This window comes from Porites lutea, chromosome 5 (genome assembly GCF_958299795.1).
Source record: "Porites lutea chromosome 5, jaPorLute2.1, whole genome shotgun sequence".
Classification (NCBI taxonomy): Eukaryota; Metazoa; Cnidaria; class Anthozoa; order Scleractinia; family Poritidae; genus Porites; species Porites lutea.
The window spans coordinates 28,076,591-28,093,589 of NC_133205.1; the positions used below are offsets into that span (position 1 = coordinate 28,076,591).

A 16,999-nucleotide genomic window follows, 5' to 3' on the forward strand; every position below is an offset into this window, starting at 1 on the left:
GATATTTAGGGATGACAAATTTGCTCATTTAAATGCTTATGACATGTACCCTGCAAGCAGTGGTTTCTCCACTGAAAGGACGTAGCGTCCGGCCTGGAGAAACCACTGCTCGCAGGGTATACGACATGCTAAAAAAACATTTAAAAAAACCTGCTCCAGATTACCCATTAGAAGAAAACACTTGTAAATGTTCATTATTCTTTTTATCTCTGTGAAATTGGAGCTCAGTTGTCTCCAAAGCATCCGATATATGAGTGTAACACAAGCAAAAGTTTGCCTTACGAATCTATTCATGGTAGGTGTCCCACACTGTAACTGAAATACCAATCCAAACCAAATAAAATTTTATGCGATTCACCAAGATTTAGCTCTACTACTTTTTAAAAATCCATAAAGAGCACTAGAATCAATGTAACACCCACTTGCCTGATCTTGCAAAAAGCTCTTTACTCATGATAGACTGTTGAAAGACTTGAAAAAATCATACTGACATAACTTTCAAGGTTCTATAGGTTAATATGGGGTCCCATTAATTACGGTTTACTAGTATATTTCAACACCTTAGAGAACAAAATATTAACTTATGTAGCTTCATAATTAAATCTTTCACGCAATACTTTGGGAATTCGGCTCCTGACCAGGAAAAATTTATTCTTGTGAAACTGCCCCATCTTATTCTATATCAGCAGATAAGTATAATTTCAAAGACTCAGAAGAATAAATTTCTGCAATAAATTGTTTTCAAACCACCTGCGTTGCAACCCCCAATTTGTAAGGTACCTGTAGTACAGTAATATTTAACTTTCAAGCACCCCGAACCACTCCAGGTTATTTGGTTTACCACTGGCAAATTATTTATAAGTTATACCCTCTAATCAAGCCAAGTGAATTAAAAAAAGGAATACCAAAAAAAAAGTAATTTTCACAGTGAATGAAAATAAAATTAATCACTTTCTATAATCTGACAATCAAAAACCCTTATGTTCATGGCTTGCAATATTAAATCTTTACTCATTCACTAAACTGTAAGTAAACCTGATTTAAATTCAATGTCCAATACATTCATTAAGATTAACACTGTGCAATATATAATTATGTTATACATTCCATGTCACTGTGGTAAGGAATAAATTCCTACTCTTCAGTTTGATGAAAGAGCGACTGGGTACAAAAATGATTCAATTAATAAATAAAATTAAAATTTTCACTTGTTATTAATAAGTATTGATAAATACCAAAAACAGACCATTGTGATACAAATATTTGCTCAATCTAGACACTATCTGGTGGGTTATGGAACTTCAAAAATCATAGAATGTTAGAGCAAAATTATGTAACATAAAAGTTATTATGACATACAATTTATCAAAAAGAGCTTGATTAACAATACAAGTGTACCAGTAACCTACTTCCTCCCCGTGCAACAAGTTTTCCAAAAGCTGTCACACAAGACAGCATTATTAATTTGTTATTATTGGGCAAATGACTCCTAAAATCTTAATGACAAGCCCAATGTAAAACAACCTTTCATAGAGAAATCTCAACAAAATCATAGAGAAATATTCCTGTTGCCCACTAGGAAAGGCCAATATTGTAAGTCTAGGCTGTGCTCTTAGAAAATAGGAAAATTCTAGGGAGCCCAATGTTCTGAACCTATGAATTCCAGGGTGCTCAGCATATGATTTCTACACACAAGCCGGACATTTCCCTGTCACACAAGGACAAAAGCAAGGTGCAGGGGACATCAGACGTTGATAGAGAACAGCCATGAGGTGTCATTACACCAGCAATTACATTGAGACACTAGAAATGCACTCTTTCATTGACGAAAAGATGACCCACTGCAAGTTAAACACAGATGAAAGGACAGCAGTCTTGAGTCTCAGATATTTGACAACAAAGAAAAACAATCAAAACCGCACAGAACATTTTAATCCCTATACTATCCAACTGACTAATCCCAAAAAATTAACATTCCCACTACAGGAGTTATGAATTAAAGAAACATGAATACAGTTCTTCCATTTCATTCTGTACGGAAAATTCTATAGTGACTAGCACTATGTTAACCTGTTACAAACTATTGTTTTTTCTTATTCTACAGAAAAAGAATTTTTCAGAGGTTTTCTTACAAGGGACGAATGAAAAGCTTAATTTTTAACCAACTGCAATGTTGAGAATTTCACAACCTCCATTGTAATTAAACCATGTTGCTGTGTGCCACTTGCATGACATTGGCTAAAGGTCCAAACATTTGACTTGTAAGAAAGGGGTTGGGTATTTGGTTTTGGCAAGAGTTTCTTTCCAAGTCCACTACTCTGGTCAATTTTTTCTTTATGTTTTGGTGTTATTATAGAATTTTAAGAACTAAATGTAAGAATTTTTTTTCTGAGTCTGTTTGCAGAATATTTTTCTTCTGAAATCATGACACCCATTCCACAACAAAAGTAAAAAAAAATTTGTAGAGGTGCCTTAAATAAAGCCCTAAGTGACTTCTGATAAAATTCCAGGTTCTTCCTTGCATGTAAGGGAGCAGTAACATGCACAAAACTAACTTTTGTCAAAAACGGTAAAAATAACAATAATACTAGTAATAATCAAAGTCTGAAAATGGAGTGCATCAACCAATCTCAATACCGGTCTTTCTGTTCTTTAGCAAGTTGGTGGTGATGTCATTTGCCCTCCGTAAAATTTACAGGGATAACAGATACATGTCTTAAGGACTATTCAATCAGTTAATCAACAACAGGATGTTCCACTTTTTATCCACACCACCCCTTCCCCCTAAAGATTGTCGGAATCCGAAACCCAAAGGATTAATTTGTTGTTGGCACCTTTGAAAAAGTTGCCTGAGGCTCCAAATTTTGTCGGCTTCTTTAAACTGAATGCCCCTATGAAAAAACCCGCCAACCTTAGCTTGGGAGGGGTGTGCGGATAAAAAATGGAAAATCCCATTGGTTGTTACCCATGCAATCTCACTCCAATCAGGCTGTATTTTTTAAGATGGTAATCTCATTTCAATCTGTATTTCTTTATGATTGAATTCTACATTGAACACAATGAAAAATTTGCTAAATAAGGATAATTATGAGATAAACTGATTACAAGTCTTATCTTAAAGTATAAATTTTGTTCCTCTCACAAAAACTCCATCGGATTAATCTGATGTTTGCACATGAGCAGAACTTGCTACACCATCTTAGACTGTAATGAGCCACCTCCAATAGTAAACTACTGCCAACAAATGATAGAGAAAACTATAACAAGGATTTGCCAGTTTACATTAAATTACGTCATATTTTTCCTCAAGGATAGGAGTGTTGTCCATTGTTTCAACAACCATTATAAATACAAAAACAAGTTTACTTCTCTGTCATTCCTTTCACTTCGCCCTTATTTCTCATCTCATCTAAATCTCGTTTAGTCTTGTCCTCGAGCGCCCTGATGTCTTCAATTGTCATTCCGAACCACTTATCGATCCAACAGAATAACTGGCGATGGAAGTTGGTAAGAAGGCGTCTAACAGCTCTGAAGATTATCTTCTCTACTCTTGTCTGTAAACCCCACCACTTAAATTTATAGCGATACAACTTATAGCACGTCATTTTTGGATAATCCTGGCTTTTCGTCCAGTCCGGGGAAGTGAGTGGTCCTCGGCCGGTCTTCTCTGACTTGAATTTGGCAGGATCTTCGTCCTCTTTGTAATCAGCAGAAGAAATGACTGTATTATCAGATATCTCTATATCGACGAACTCTCTCTTCTGCAACTCATCTCGTTTGAGTTCGTGAACATTGTCCTTGTCACGAATTCCTTCCATGTGCCAAGTATCGATTTTAATAAAGAAGTCATCCTTCATATAGTCGGGGTTAGAATATTCCGTTCTACAATACGGATAAGCATTCCACGCTTTCTCGTGAATTTCTAAAGAACCTTTTGGCGCTAAAAGACGAACAAATCCTGGCACTTTACTTGCCAAATGGAAAACTTTATGGGTGTACTGACATTTACCGTACTTTTCGTGGTCAAGGGGTGCGTTTTCTAGAACTTCAATTCCTTCCCCACCTCCCGTTTCGTTCTTGCTTGCTTCTGCGACGGCATAGAGCTGCCCTATATGATATTCTTCAACGGAGATAGGCAAAGGTATTCTGAATTCATGTATCTGATAATCCATCATTCAACAGACTAACTAAAAACCGTGGAAACTGTTAAGTACTTGCCGGCAGTGGCAACCTAAAAAGTTAATGGCGGCTTGCAATGTGCTCGAGCGGCTTTTCCCATGACGTAAGGGAAACCACAAAGCCTTGCGAAATACTCCCAAATGCATGCCCAAAGTAGTTTTAACCGCTGATCAGCCCCTTTTAGTAGGGTGGGGCTCAGGGGGGTAATTCAAATTTTAATCGTATAATCTGCAAAGGGTATATATCATCACGGCAGTTGTGCAGATGTGCATGTGCTTATGCTAAAAATACAATAATTATGGTGCCAATATTAAGTTTAAAAAAAGCGTCACCTTTTTTTAAAATGGCACCGAGTGAAGGCACATGTCTGCTTTTCAATGATACTATTTGGTAAGGAGTTCCAGTCTCTGATTTTACGTGCAATAAAACTGTGTTCGTATTTGTTTGTTTTAGCACCAACTTGAATGAATTTCTTAGGGTGGAATTACCTAGTGCCCTGTCGCCTTTTAAATAATAGATTGGGTGGAAGTTGTATATCTGATAGACCTAAACATCATTATGTTTATCTTTGGCCCATGTAGCTAAAACTCGAGGCAATAATATGTATTCAAGCACGTGCTATTTATTTTGGAAGGTTAAATAAAGGAGTGAGTTTTGTTTATTATTGTTCTTGCAAGGCAATTTTTTGTGAGGATGAGTGACTGAGGATAGCTGAAAATTTTGAATTCGACCCACTTGATTTTCAACCTGTTTTGAGCAGTGCAAGTGTGAACAAGAAACCCTTATAAAGTCGTATATCAATGGTCAGTTCTTGATAAGTGAAAGTCTCGTATTCTCTGAAGATTTGCACAAGTTTGCTGTTCTGAATCAATCGGTAATCCTTCCTTCGTGCCGCAGCCAAAAAGGATCGAAAATTTTCAATGTAAACTTAGTTTATTTATTTTCAGGTTGAATGCCATGTATCATGACGGGCGGTATGATATGGAAAACCTACAGTCAACTCCCTTTTTGGTGGACAATGTAGGGACCTCGAGTTAGTGTCCTCTTTAGCGAGAGTCCGAAATAGCAGGAGTTTATTTCAGTCAAACGTCTGTAATTTGTTTTTACCGGGGATTTAGCTACTGTCCGTTTTATCGGGGTGTCCATTATAGCCCCAGTGGGGGGGAGGGGTACTGCGGATTTCAAGTGACAGAGATTATCGGGAAAAATTTTGGCAGGTTCTCAAAATCCTGACCCTATTTCAGACCAAAAATGTCATTTTTCAAACCCGTTTTCAGACTTGGCCCCTAAGAAATAATGTCATCATTACTTACGGTAGATTAGAACAGCAACAAAAAAGATTTCTCAAAATACATTTCGAACCAAACGATAACTACGTGCATTCACTCCCGTAGTTCCTTCGTAAACCATACCCGATTTCAGACCGAAATGGGCAAAGTCCAGACCAAAACGGGTCAAAACCCTTACCCTTTGGGGCGGCACATAATACTATAAGGCAAATACAGGAGCGATAAATATAAGGAAGAACCCCCCCCCCCGGGACTTTGTTGAAGTGTGGTCTCCTTTAGGGGTTAGATAAATATTTCTGATGCCCGATAAGCATTAGCCTGCGTGGCAGACGTTTGAGGGAGAAACGCCCAAAAACGCGGAACGCGAGGGGCGCGCCCCTCGCGTTTCTCTCGCGCCTAAAATTCCCTCTCCCAAACTTCTTTTCTCTCACCGCCGTTTCAAACGCCTGCCTTGAAGGCTAGATAAGCATTAGCCTGTGGACCAGGCTTCGCAATTGGGAAAAAGCGAAAAGCGGGGTGAAACGGCAAAAAAAATTCCCTCCCCAGACTTTCCCCCCGCTCGCTTTGCTCGCCAATTTTTTCCCCATTCTCGTAGACGACACTTGGTTCAATCGAGCAAAACGCGCGAGACACGCAAATAACCGCGCGCGTGCCCTCATTTCTCGCGTCTAGCGGCTTCGCCTGTCGCTGCTCGCGCACGTGCACTCCGCTCACCAAATCTGAAGAAAAAGAGAAACTGCTCGGTCTAGCACTCCCGTCGCGTCCCTTGCATATGGGAGTCACCCCTCGGGGTGATACTGGGGAGAGACGTGACGAAAACTTTTTTCTTTCCCCTCACACGCCCCCGCCCCACGCCTTATTGATAAAGTGATTTTGAGGAAAAACAAAGCCGACTGTTTTGCAGTCGCGACTGGTGACCCATCCAGCGTCAGAGCTAGAGCCAACAATAATAGGAAGACTGCATCCATACCAGGGCTAAACCGGAGTGGCCCGGCCCTTTTCACAGCGAGTTTCGCGAATTAAGGTTTGCGACTCACCTATTTCTAATAAATTGAATAGTAAAGGATAACATCCTCGTAACAGCAAAAATTCACTTCCAATTTTATTGTAATTTTTGTTAATGTTCTCGTGATTTGAGGCACGTTTGTTGTCAGGCACCTGCGTTCGTACAACTTTTTCTTTGTATTTATTCATGCCTCAATATTATAAATACTCACATCACGCCCGAATGCCCGCATGACCTGTTGACCGTCTAAAAGAGAAACCAACCCCGGGGGGGGGGACTCCCATATGAAACAGACGGGGATGCTCGTCGTCTCGCTTAGGGGTGTAAATTTTGGATTTTGGTCTCGCTTAGGGTGTTCCGGGCAAAGCGCTAATATTTTAAGCCGCCAAGGTCTCGTTTAGGGTTCCGCGAAGAACTTGAGATTTATGACAATGCTTTTAAAAACTACTGTTAGATAAAAGCATTCGATGATTATGTCTTTACATCATTAAAACTCATTGCATGTCGTATTTGTGTGTTTTTAAGCGGTCTGTTTTAGGGGTCAAAATTTGCTTAAGCCACGCCCAGATTGGTCTCCTTTAGGGGTGACAAAAAGCTTGAGCCACGCCCAAGTGGTCTCCTTTAGGGGTTAAATTCAAAATTTCTGACGAGCATCCCCGTCTGTTTCATATGGGAGTCCCCCCCCGGGAAACCAACACCCAGACTCAGGACAAAATATTTGCCTTGCACATGGAATTAGCCTCACATTGACCGTGTTTCTGACTATTAATAAAATATGCATAGCCTGTGTTCGGTATAAGACCAGCGTCTGACTTCCTAGCTACAAAAACCATTAACGGAAAAAACAGCAGATCACCGTACATTTGTTGGCGCGCGCGGGGTTATGCATAAATTATATTTTTTCTTCGGACCAATCAGAGGCCTCCAGAAAGGTTATTCCAAGTGTTTGAGAGTCGTGAGTTCACCTTGCAATTGCGAAACGTCATGTCAACGATGGCGTCCTCCAAACTTCTTTGCCTTTCTCTTTTTTTAGTCGTCGTTGCAGCTGCTTCTCCCATGCTTCTTAAATTCCACGACTTTTCTAACTCAGTCTGGGGTGAAATTAGGTCCAAGATGCAAACGGTAAACCCATGGCTCTTGGCTCTGGGTTCTTTATTGCTTGGGTACGTTTTGTGGAAACTTTGGAGAATTTTATTTTTGCCTTTAGAAATGAAGCGACAACTCCATGAAACTGGTTATTTATCCGATGGAAAGCGACCATTAAAAGAAATAGCAAACGAAATTCGAAAACGGAGGCAATGTGGCGATATTCCACCTGTGTATCCCAATGGTTGGTTTCACGTCCTCGCGTCGCGCGAGCTGGCGGTCGCTGAGGTAAAGTACGTTTCTATGCTAGGCGAGCAACTAGCAGTTTTCCGGGGAACTGATGGTAAAGCGCATATTGTGAACGCTTATTGCCCTCATCTGGGAGCTAATCTAGGAATTGGAGGAAAGGTTGTGGGAAATTGTCTACAATGTCCATTCCATGGTTGGACGTTCCGCGGCGAGGATGGCAAGTGTGTCAAGATCCCGTACAGTGACAAAGTGCCCGATTTTGCAAAAACCAAGGCTTGGCCTTGTTTAGAGGTGAACTGTACAATTTATATGTGGTATCATGCGGAAGGAACCGAGCCCACTTGGACACCGGATGTAATAGACGAGATCAAAAATGGGTCTTGGACGTATCGAGGGTTTACACAACACTGTATCAATGCACACATTGAGGTAACCTATTTTTGTTTATTCTTTTAGATTTTTCTGTTTCATCAAATACAAAGTAACAGCTTTGGCAAAAGAAAGTTGAAAAGTGTAGTGGCGGGAGTGCCAATTATTTTTTTAAGCTTTATTAAAGTGTTCCGCGTTCCATGACGTTTACTGAGTTCGCAAGTACTGGAGAAATGTCACGTAACTAAAAAAGTTTAAGAATTAGATAAGGCTTAGCGGGATATGTCGAGAAGTTCTCAAGTTGAACAGCTTCCTTATATTTTTCTTGAACAAAAATCCACAGGATAGGCGATTCTTTTATTTCATTTTTGTGCTCAGTGGAGTGTTTACATAGCTGCAATCTATTTATGCAACTGTTGCAAATGTGCTTTAGTTATAAAGAAGCTCTCTTTCCACTTTAGTCATATGGATATCGAACATATGATAGTTATAAGTGTACGTTGTGATATCAAAATGCAAGAATGTTTTAGAAAATGAAAGAAAAACAAAATAGAATCAAAGGAGAGTGTAAATTGTTTAGAAGAATCATTAATTGCCATAGTAATTGTGTTGCCTTGCTTGCTTGCCTGAGGCAAATTTCACTGCATAAGAATGAGCCTTTTCCTCACGTATTCCATGCTGATACTTTCAGTTTCTGTTCACTACTAACAGTGGCCGATTTGTGGGAGTTTGAAAAAAATCCTAACTTCCATGTTGGGAAAATTATACAGAAAGGCCAATAGAACCAAAATTATATATGCAAAGTTCCAACTTAAAGGTTATTGCAAGATTAAACTAATCAAATTTATAGATAAAACTATAAAGTTTTGTTGAGGGATGCAACTATCATATAACATTTGAACTTAAAATGATTGACCGTGGATGACATAATTTTTGTCATGTAATGCGTGGTTCAATTTGATTTGTAACCATCCCGTCCTCCCCGGGCACACCCCCAGGGATTTTCAATTTTTTTCTTTTTTGGAGGCCTATTCCCCACCCCGGGCAAGCAGAAAGTGACATCATTCCCCACCCTTGAGCTCCCGATCGACTTCATAAACGTCTTTTGGTCCTGGGGGGGGGTACTTTAGGAATTTCTGGGTGGGGATGTGCCACAAAATCCGCCCTATCCTAGAGTAGCTGTTTTCCAGAAACTACTGAGGTCACTAGCACAGTCTAGCCAAAACAAAACCTTATACCACAATCCCTAGTCTAGATAAAATCTTCAACCAACTGATCAGTTTCCTGAAAAATGATACCCTATTCTAGACCCAAACGCTCTGATTTATATACCCTATCCTAGAGTAAACTGCTTGAAAACCATACCCTTCACAGCAGCACATACCCATATAGCCCATATATGGTAGTACCCCCCCCCCCTCCCCCAGGCTTTTGGTACATCTTTTTCATCCATACAAAAGTGAAACAAGATGTTTTCACAACTTTTATAAATGTTTCTCTGAGTTTATTGAGAGAAGTATAATGGATGTCATAATGTAGTTAAGACATGAACCATGAATTTGAAAATGGACCGAATCTCTGTTTCTCTCTATATATCAAAAGCGTTGTATTCGTTTTCACATAAGTTTTCTTATCGTTATTTAAAGGGAGGCTGAAGAAGTATTTCTAATTACAAATTTTATATTAATTTATCACATCTGTAATTTCTACTCATTTCTTTGATCAAGTTCAGATACTTTTCCCTGAGTGGGAGAGGGTGACCTGAGTAACATGTTCTTAGTGTCAATTATAAGCACAAGAATTTTCATGCTGCTTTGAGAACACTGCTGCACTAAAAAAATCGCAATTTATCAATATTTATAATGTTTTGCAATATTATTTCAAGGAGGTTCCAGAGAACGGGTCAGATATCACCCATCTAAACCACCTCCATACCTCACCATTCATCACTGGAGCTGACCTGAGATACAACTTTTTGGACTGGTGCCAGGTGGTTGCACATCACAGCTGGTCAGCTCAGTGGGAACCACATGAAGATGAAAAGCATGTTGGCCAACTGCAGTTAACACATTCCTTTGTTTTGTTTGGGTATAAAATTCCATCGCTAGACTTCCATGTGACAGCTAGACAGGTAGGTGGTCAGTGTTGTCCTACACCTATACCTACACCTAGTTTTTTTAATTTTTAATTTTAACAGTTTTTACAATGTTTTTTAAGATTAATTACTAATTAATTAAAGACTGACATAAAAGAAAAACCAAAGTAAAGATAACACCAACAACAAAAAGAAAAAAGAAAGATGCTATACAAATGAATACAATAAGAAAATAACAAACGAGAAAAAACAAGCAACACTTAAATACATTAAACAAATACATATTTCTTAAAAGGCCAGGCGCCGAAATTATGATAATTACTATGGCCTTTGGGATTTGGGACAACAGCAAGGAGAAATAGAATTTGAATATACGGTACTCTTCTTGCTCCCAATAAAACAAAAACCCCACAAAGATAACTAATGCGGGTTATTAGGGTTGACCTCTAAAAAAGGAAAACAAAAAAGAAAAAGCTACAAGAGACTATTTTTAGTAAGAGGGACAAGAACTAATAAAGCGTTAAATATATTACACTATTGTGACGCAGCCTAGTCTGTTCAATGACATTGTGGACGTCCTTCTGGTAATTTTGCTTTGGAGCTGTAAAGGAGGTCTCCCATGTATTTGAGAGCTCGACCCAATCCCCTTGCACCTTATACCTGTTACAGGTTCTCATTTTGTCTGCAAAAACGAAAGCTAATAAAAATTTGAGTTATGAATGGGTGAATTCAACCAGTGCATCACATGTAAAGCTTTTTGTTTAATCATCATGATAGATATGTTGTGGTTTAAAAATTTCCTTGGTTTAAAATTTTTTAAACCAGTTTAATTTTTGTTTTTTTTTGTCTCTGATTATGGTAATTGATTTTAGACAAAGGAAAGTAAAAATTAAACTGGCTTGAAAAATTTTAAACCAAGGAAAAATTTGAACCACAACATATACATCCCTCTGCAAATTCATTCATGTATGTAGCCCTCAAGAACTGCACAATTATGTAATGAATATATGGCTAATAGAACAAAATAAAAAATACATAATATACATAACAAATAATTGTAATAAAATATTATTTTTATTATTACGATTATGATTATATGAGTTGTTTTTAATTTTTCCTATATCTCTTCACCTAATCAGTCTCTGTAATTTTTTTCTTTCTTAAAATTGTGTCCATTTTTCCTGTATTTTTCATTCCTTTTTTTCTCTTTTCTTGTCATCTCACAATAATTATCTCAACAAAGATAAATGACTGTATTTTTTTTCAATGTAGGCTGGACCTGGCCTGGTTTTTATGAAGTTTAAGAGTATCTTTGGTGATGGGATCTTTCTTCATTCCCTTACACCAAAGGAACCCCTTCTACAGACTATGTGTCATCATATCTATGCTTCCTGGACAATTCCTACTTTTCTGGCCAAGTTTTTGCTTTATGTTGAAGCTATTCAGGTATAAAAAATAAGTTATGTTGTTGTTTTATTGAGGGGACATTAGTTTTTGGCCTTAAAGTTTATGATGTATAAAGTTTCATTATTGTCGCACTTTTCATTGTTGTTATAAAACTGAATGTTAAGTTTTTGAGAGAAACTAAGTTGTACATGTGAATCGTTCTTTATTCAATTTGGGAAAATTCCAGTTTAATTAGTCCAAAAATGTTGGTTAAGTTAAGTTAAAGTAAGAAGCTTGGTGTTCAAACAGAGTTGTCTTTAGAATTAAAAATATGGGTTACATTTAACTGAAAAAATAAATTTAAGTTGAATTATATGTCTTTAAGTTTAAAAGTGAAGAAGTTTATTATCAGTCTACAAAAAACTCCACATTTTCTATAAATTTATCATTATTAGCAATTATCTGTTAAATTTGTAAACTCGGTTTTCATTTTTAATTTATTGATTCGTTTTAAAAAGCTGTCTTTGGTAAATTTAACAAAGTAAAAATAAAATATTATTAGTTTTATTTATTTGACTATATTTGGAACTTCAAATAGGTTGAACGTGACATCATGATATGGAACCACAAGACGTATTTGTCATCTCCACTTTTAGTGAAAGAAGATCAGTTAATAAAAAAGCATCGACGATGGTACTCACAATTCTTCTCTGAGAACAGTCCACGCCTTTCCATGAAGAAAGAGACATTAGACTGGTGATGTCAAACTTTGAACCGGCAGCCGTTTCTATTAATTCTTGCACTGTTTGTAAGCTTTTCAGTCATCGACTTTACCGTGCGAGCAGAGCTTAATAGCTTTTGTCTTCTTAAAAGGTGAGGAGAAAAGAAGACTGATGTGCCTGAATTGCTTTTTATTAGCCTTTGCCGGCTGAAGTCTGAACTTTTAGACTAAGCAATCTGTTTTCTTTCTTCAAACTGGCTTTTTCAATTGTTAATACATCTGTTTATTGATAAGCCAGTGGTTATACAGGGTTCGTACTGGTCATGAAAAACCTGGAAAGTCATGAAAGTCATGGAATTTCATTGTCGGTCAGTGGAAAGTAGTGGAAAATTAAAGTTTTGTCTGGTAGATAAGTTACTGTAGATGCCAAGGGAACAACAAAGTAAAGTAGAGACAAGTCATTAAACAACGCAAACAGCACATATTTTGGTGGAAACCAGAGTTTTGTGGATGCTGAAGTGAGTTAGGTCAAAAACACCTTAAATAACACAAGGATAAGTTTGAAAATTTTTGAAAGTGACAGCTAAATCATAAGGTCATTGAAAAAATAATGGAAAGTTATGGAATTTGAAAAGCTGAAAAGAGTACGAACCCTGTTATAACTAGGTCCATTGTACCAAGCGCATGGCTGTTAGGCCTGGGTTCGAAAGTATGTACCACATGTAGCAACATGCAGTGCATGCTCGACAAAGATCTTACTTGATTCAAGCAGAGTCCTCATCAAGTATGCCAAAATCAAGAAAGCAAAAGAGAAGCTCTGCTGGCAGGGTATCATCCTACTTATATGATAACAGTTTTTAGTAAAATCCAACTAGTGGTCTATAACCAATGCTGTTTTCTGATTGGTTGAGCTACTCTTAGGCTATATGTTATAGCCCACTAGTAGCGAAAAGTGTCGGCTTTGAAAACCAAAACAATGGCGGCTGAATCACGTTTTGTTTTGCTTTTGACCAACTGGTTGGATTTTACTAAAACAATTATTCCTCTCTCTCTCATGGCCTCTGAGTCAATAGCCCATTCGGCCTTTGGCCTCTTGGGCTATTGACTTAGAGCCCATTCAGGCTCGGGGAATAATTGTTAAATAGTTCTAGCTGTAGTAATGTTGCCTGGGAAGAGTAGCCTTGGGTCTATTACTGGCACTCATGATCATTCAGGTCAGGATGGGGACTGGCTCATTTTCCAAACAGTGGCTGCAGGGGTTAAGGGTGGTAATTTTCTAACCCTGATCTGCTATACACTGCATGATTTACTGCCTCAGACTGTTTTGATTTCAACATAAAAGGTTAAGTTTTTTAAGTGCTAACCAGGGCGAGAATAGCCTTACATTAATGACCTCTGATTGTTTTTCTGAAATAGAGGCATACATGCAGCTGTATTATCTTCAATCAAAATATTAATCTCAACTAAGTGAGAAGAATTTAGGTTAAATTAGTATTAAAATAATTCTTTATATATAAAATATTAAATGCACAGTGTGGGTTTTGATGCCAAACATTTTTTTATGATACTGTATGCGAATGCTGCAAATAAACATCTGACATAACTATTTTAAAAAGGAGAGTAAAATAAAATAAAAGACGTAAATATATGCACTTCCAGGAGATATTCATACGAATGTTAACTCAACTTATTCATAAATTAATACATTATTACGGAAGAAAATCACAGAATTTGTGGCTTTTAGTCGGTATACAAATCATTTACAACTATTTGCAATTTTTCAATAGCCATAAATAAAGTACGTTGCTGTAAATGTGCAGCTTTATCTAAGTCTTAAAAGTTTGCTACTTTAAGGTGCAGGTATCAGTTTTTAAAAACAAAATGTCTTTTGTCGAAGTGGTAAATTGACTACCATAATTGCTCCAAAAATGCCCTAAATACGGCAAAGTAGTCAAAGAATAGAAGATTCTATTAGTTAAGAGTAACCCAGATACAGATTTAGGGGTGGCGAATGGTACCTCGAAAAACGTGGGTCTCGGAAAATTTTGGCAGGATCTCGAAATCTGGGAAGCGTTTTTGATAAGTCTCGAAGTCTCGTTTTTTCATGGTTTGCGTTTACTTTTTTTGAGTCTCGGGCTCGGATTTCTAACTAGGATCTCGGCATCTTGGCGAGTCTGGGATTTTACCATTCACTACCCCTAGATTTCAGTTTCTTCGTACAGATATTTTCTAGTTTACTGTTACAGTTTGTGTTCACTATAAGTAAAGACTATGCTATTAAATATTTGAAAACAAAGTAAGCACCTGGCCCTTCTCAACTTGGAAAATTGAAAGGAGCACCTGGGCACTGATTCAAGCATTTATAGTATGTGGTAGAAAGTACCAATCTAAGAAAATATAAAGAAATGTTTATTATTTTCTTTTAACATTGAAATCTCCATTTTCAAGCATCACAAACATTTTGGTAAATAATGTTGTCAATTCTGAACTCCTACGTGTCAAAATGAATGATATTATTCAATCTTGGATGTAATAATTTTAAAAATTTTATGGTTGCAGTAATAATATAAAACAGAATTCTTAAAATTCAGGGTATATCTTTTGAAATAAATTATTTTAGTTTTTTTAGTGTTCATGATTGCAACTGTGTGATGTGGGGTTGCAGTAGATTATGTTCACAGACATGAATAATAATGTTTTTTGGCATCTAAGGCAAAATCTTTTTTGAAAGCTTTAAATATTTCAACAAAGTCCAGTTTTCTCTAGCTCTATACAGGTAGGGTGATAATATATAATAGATTAATAGATACGTGTAGGGAGTTTAATACCTTACTTGATGTATTAAAATTTGCGCAGTACTAGAATTTGCACAGCGCTGGGTGCACCAATTTTAGTACTGTGCGAATTATAATCCGGGCGAAAAGCTTTGTGGTGTAATATGAGACACTCCTTGTTAGTAATGCAAATCAGTTGATTTATTAATGCATATACACATTTGACATATGTTTTAAGTTGAATTTTGCTTACATTCCATAATTTCCATAATTTTGAAGGCATTTTTTGAGCGCCACCTAGTAAAAAACACTCATTATGAATGTGTTAATTGTTAACAGCTCTATTAAACAAACCAAAAAGAACGAACACGGAAAAATTACTTGCGCGAATAAGTCTTAACAAGTTGCGCAAAATTAAATCGCGCTAAGTTAAAGCTGAGCGAAAATGAGTACGGCGCAAATTTTAATACAAGTAAGGTATATTAAATAAATTTAACAAGTTGGCACAACCTTATTTTCTAAAATCAGTGGAAATTCTAGGACACTTGTTAGTCTCAATTAATTTTTGAGTTATGTTAGTACATTTTATTAATTAGTTTGTGAGTAGAACACGTAGACAAAATGTGTATTAAAAACCTCATCACAGAACGTCTCCACTTTAATGTGAGTTGGGGCATAGACAAACCTGTATTGGTTGGTTGCAGAAGGGTCACTTGCAATTTCTAAGGCTTTAAAGGAATGCTTAAACCCATCCTGAAATTTCCTGGAGTGAGAGGGTTAAGACGAATAAACTTTTTGTAATAAGGAGTATAGATCCAATGCAAAAATGGTTGCTGGATTAATATTGTAAAATTAGCCTGACTAGCCTCATTCTTCAGAAAACAATTCAAAAGAATACATTAACTCAAGCTAGGCCAGTCACGCTAATTTTAATTCAAACAAAAGTAGATTATTAAATCCAGCAGCCCTTTTTGCATTGATGGGTCTATCCTGGATACATTCTGGGGCATCACATTAAGAGCACTAGAGGTGCATCTATGAGAACAACTGACATGGGACTTCATCTTAGGTGTTTATGAACATTGCATGCAAGGCTTCTTTAATAACATGATATCAGAATGGAAGAAGACAGAATATAAACAACAGGGCCTAGTTGTTCAAAGCTGGGTTAACCCTTCAAGTCCCAATGGTGTCAATTTTCTCCTAACCATATCCATTGATTGTCAAGAGATTTGGTTATGAGAATTAATAAATTGATCACCTAAGAGAAAATGCTTTGATCTTTCATCAAATTCTCTCAACTTATTCTTTAAGAAAATGTATAAAGATCAGTTTGGAGAATTTGTATGTGGATATTGGGGCTTAAAGGGTTAAGATAACCCAGGGTTATTGCGAGATGTGAATTCAGATTTGAACGCTTAGAAAACATTTCAGTTTTAATTCTTTTTGTCTACAAGTTGATGATTGGAAGCTCTAAAAATAGCACAGAAAATTATCCGAGAAAATGCTTTTGAAGACAAGAAAAAGAAACCCGGGTTATATTTAACCCCGGGTTAAGCACTAATCGGCCTTCGAACAACTGGGCCCAGAGGATCAAGAGGATCAACACTACCCACCAAGGAAGTAAGCCCAACTAAACAGGGATAACCTAATCACCTGTATAAGGTGTTTTTGAACCAACATGTGATGTACATATTATGATTATCACATGTCTGATAGCTAATCAAACACTCAACTAGTGAAGATGTTATGTACTGCCTCAGAGGGTCAAGAAAAGTTGATAAGAAAAAGACTGAAGTATCCATAACAATCCTTTTAAGCCTGGCTTTCACCTGCGACACACAG

The 16,999-nt window shown here is 37.2% G+C and overlaps 2 protein-coding genes across 2 annotated transcripts; one reads left to right on the forward strand and one right to left on the reverse strand.

Annotated features, from left to right (window-relative positions):
* Positions 1–1,910: 1,910 nt before the first annotated feature.
* LOC140936366 (phosphatidylinositol transfer protein alpha isoform-like) lies at positions 1,911–4,289 on the reverse strand. Its single transcript, XM_073385831.1, has one exon. The coding sequence runs from the start codon at positions 4,173–4,175 to the stop codon at positions 3,363–3,365; it is 813 nt and encodes a 270-aa protein (XP_073241932.1). The 5' UTR covers positions 4,176–4,289; the 3' UTR covers positions 1,911–3,362.
* Positions 4,290–7,420: 3,131 nt separating this feature from the next.
* On the forward strand, positions 7,421–15,802 carry LOC140937286 (cholesterol 7-desaturase nvd-like). The gene is made up of 4 exons (XM_073386828.1): positions 7,421–8,238; positions 10,064–10,309; positions 11,546–11,719; positions 12,258–15,802. Exons 1-4 carry the CDS (start codon positions 7,459–7,461, stop codon positions 12,417–12,419), a joined length of 1,362 nt encoding a protein of 453 aa, XP_073242929.1. The 5' UTR covers positions 7,421–7,458; the 3' UTR covers positions 12,420–15,802.
* The last annotated feature ends 1,197 nt before the right edge of the window (positions 15,803–16,999 follow it).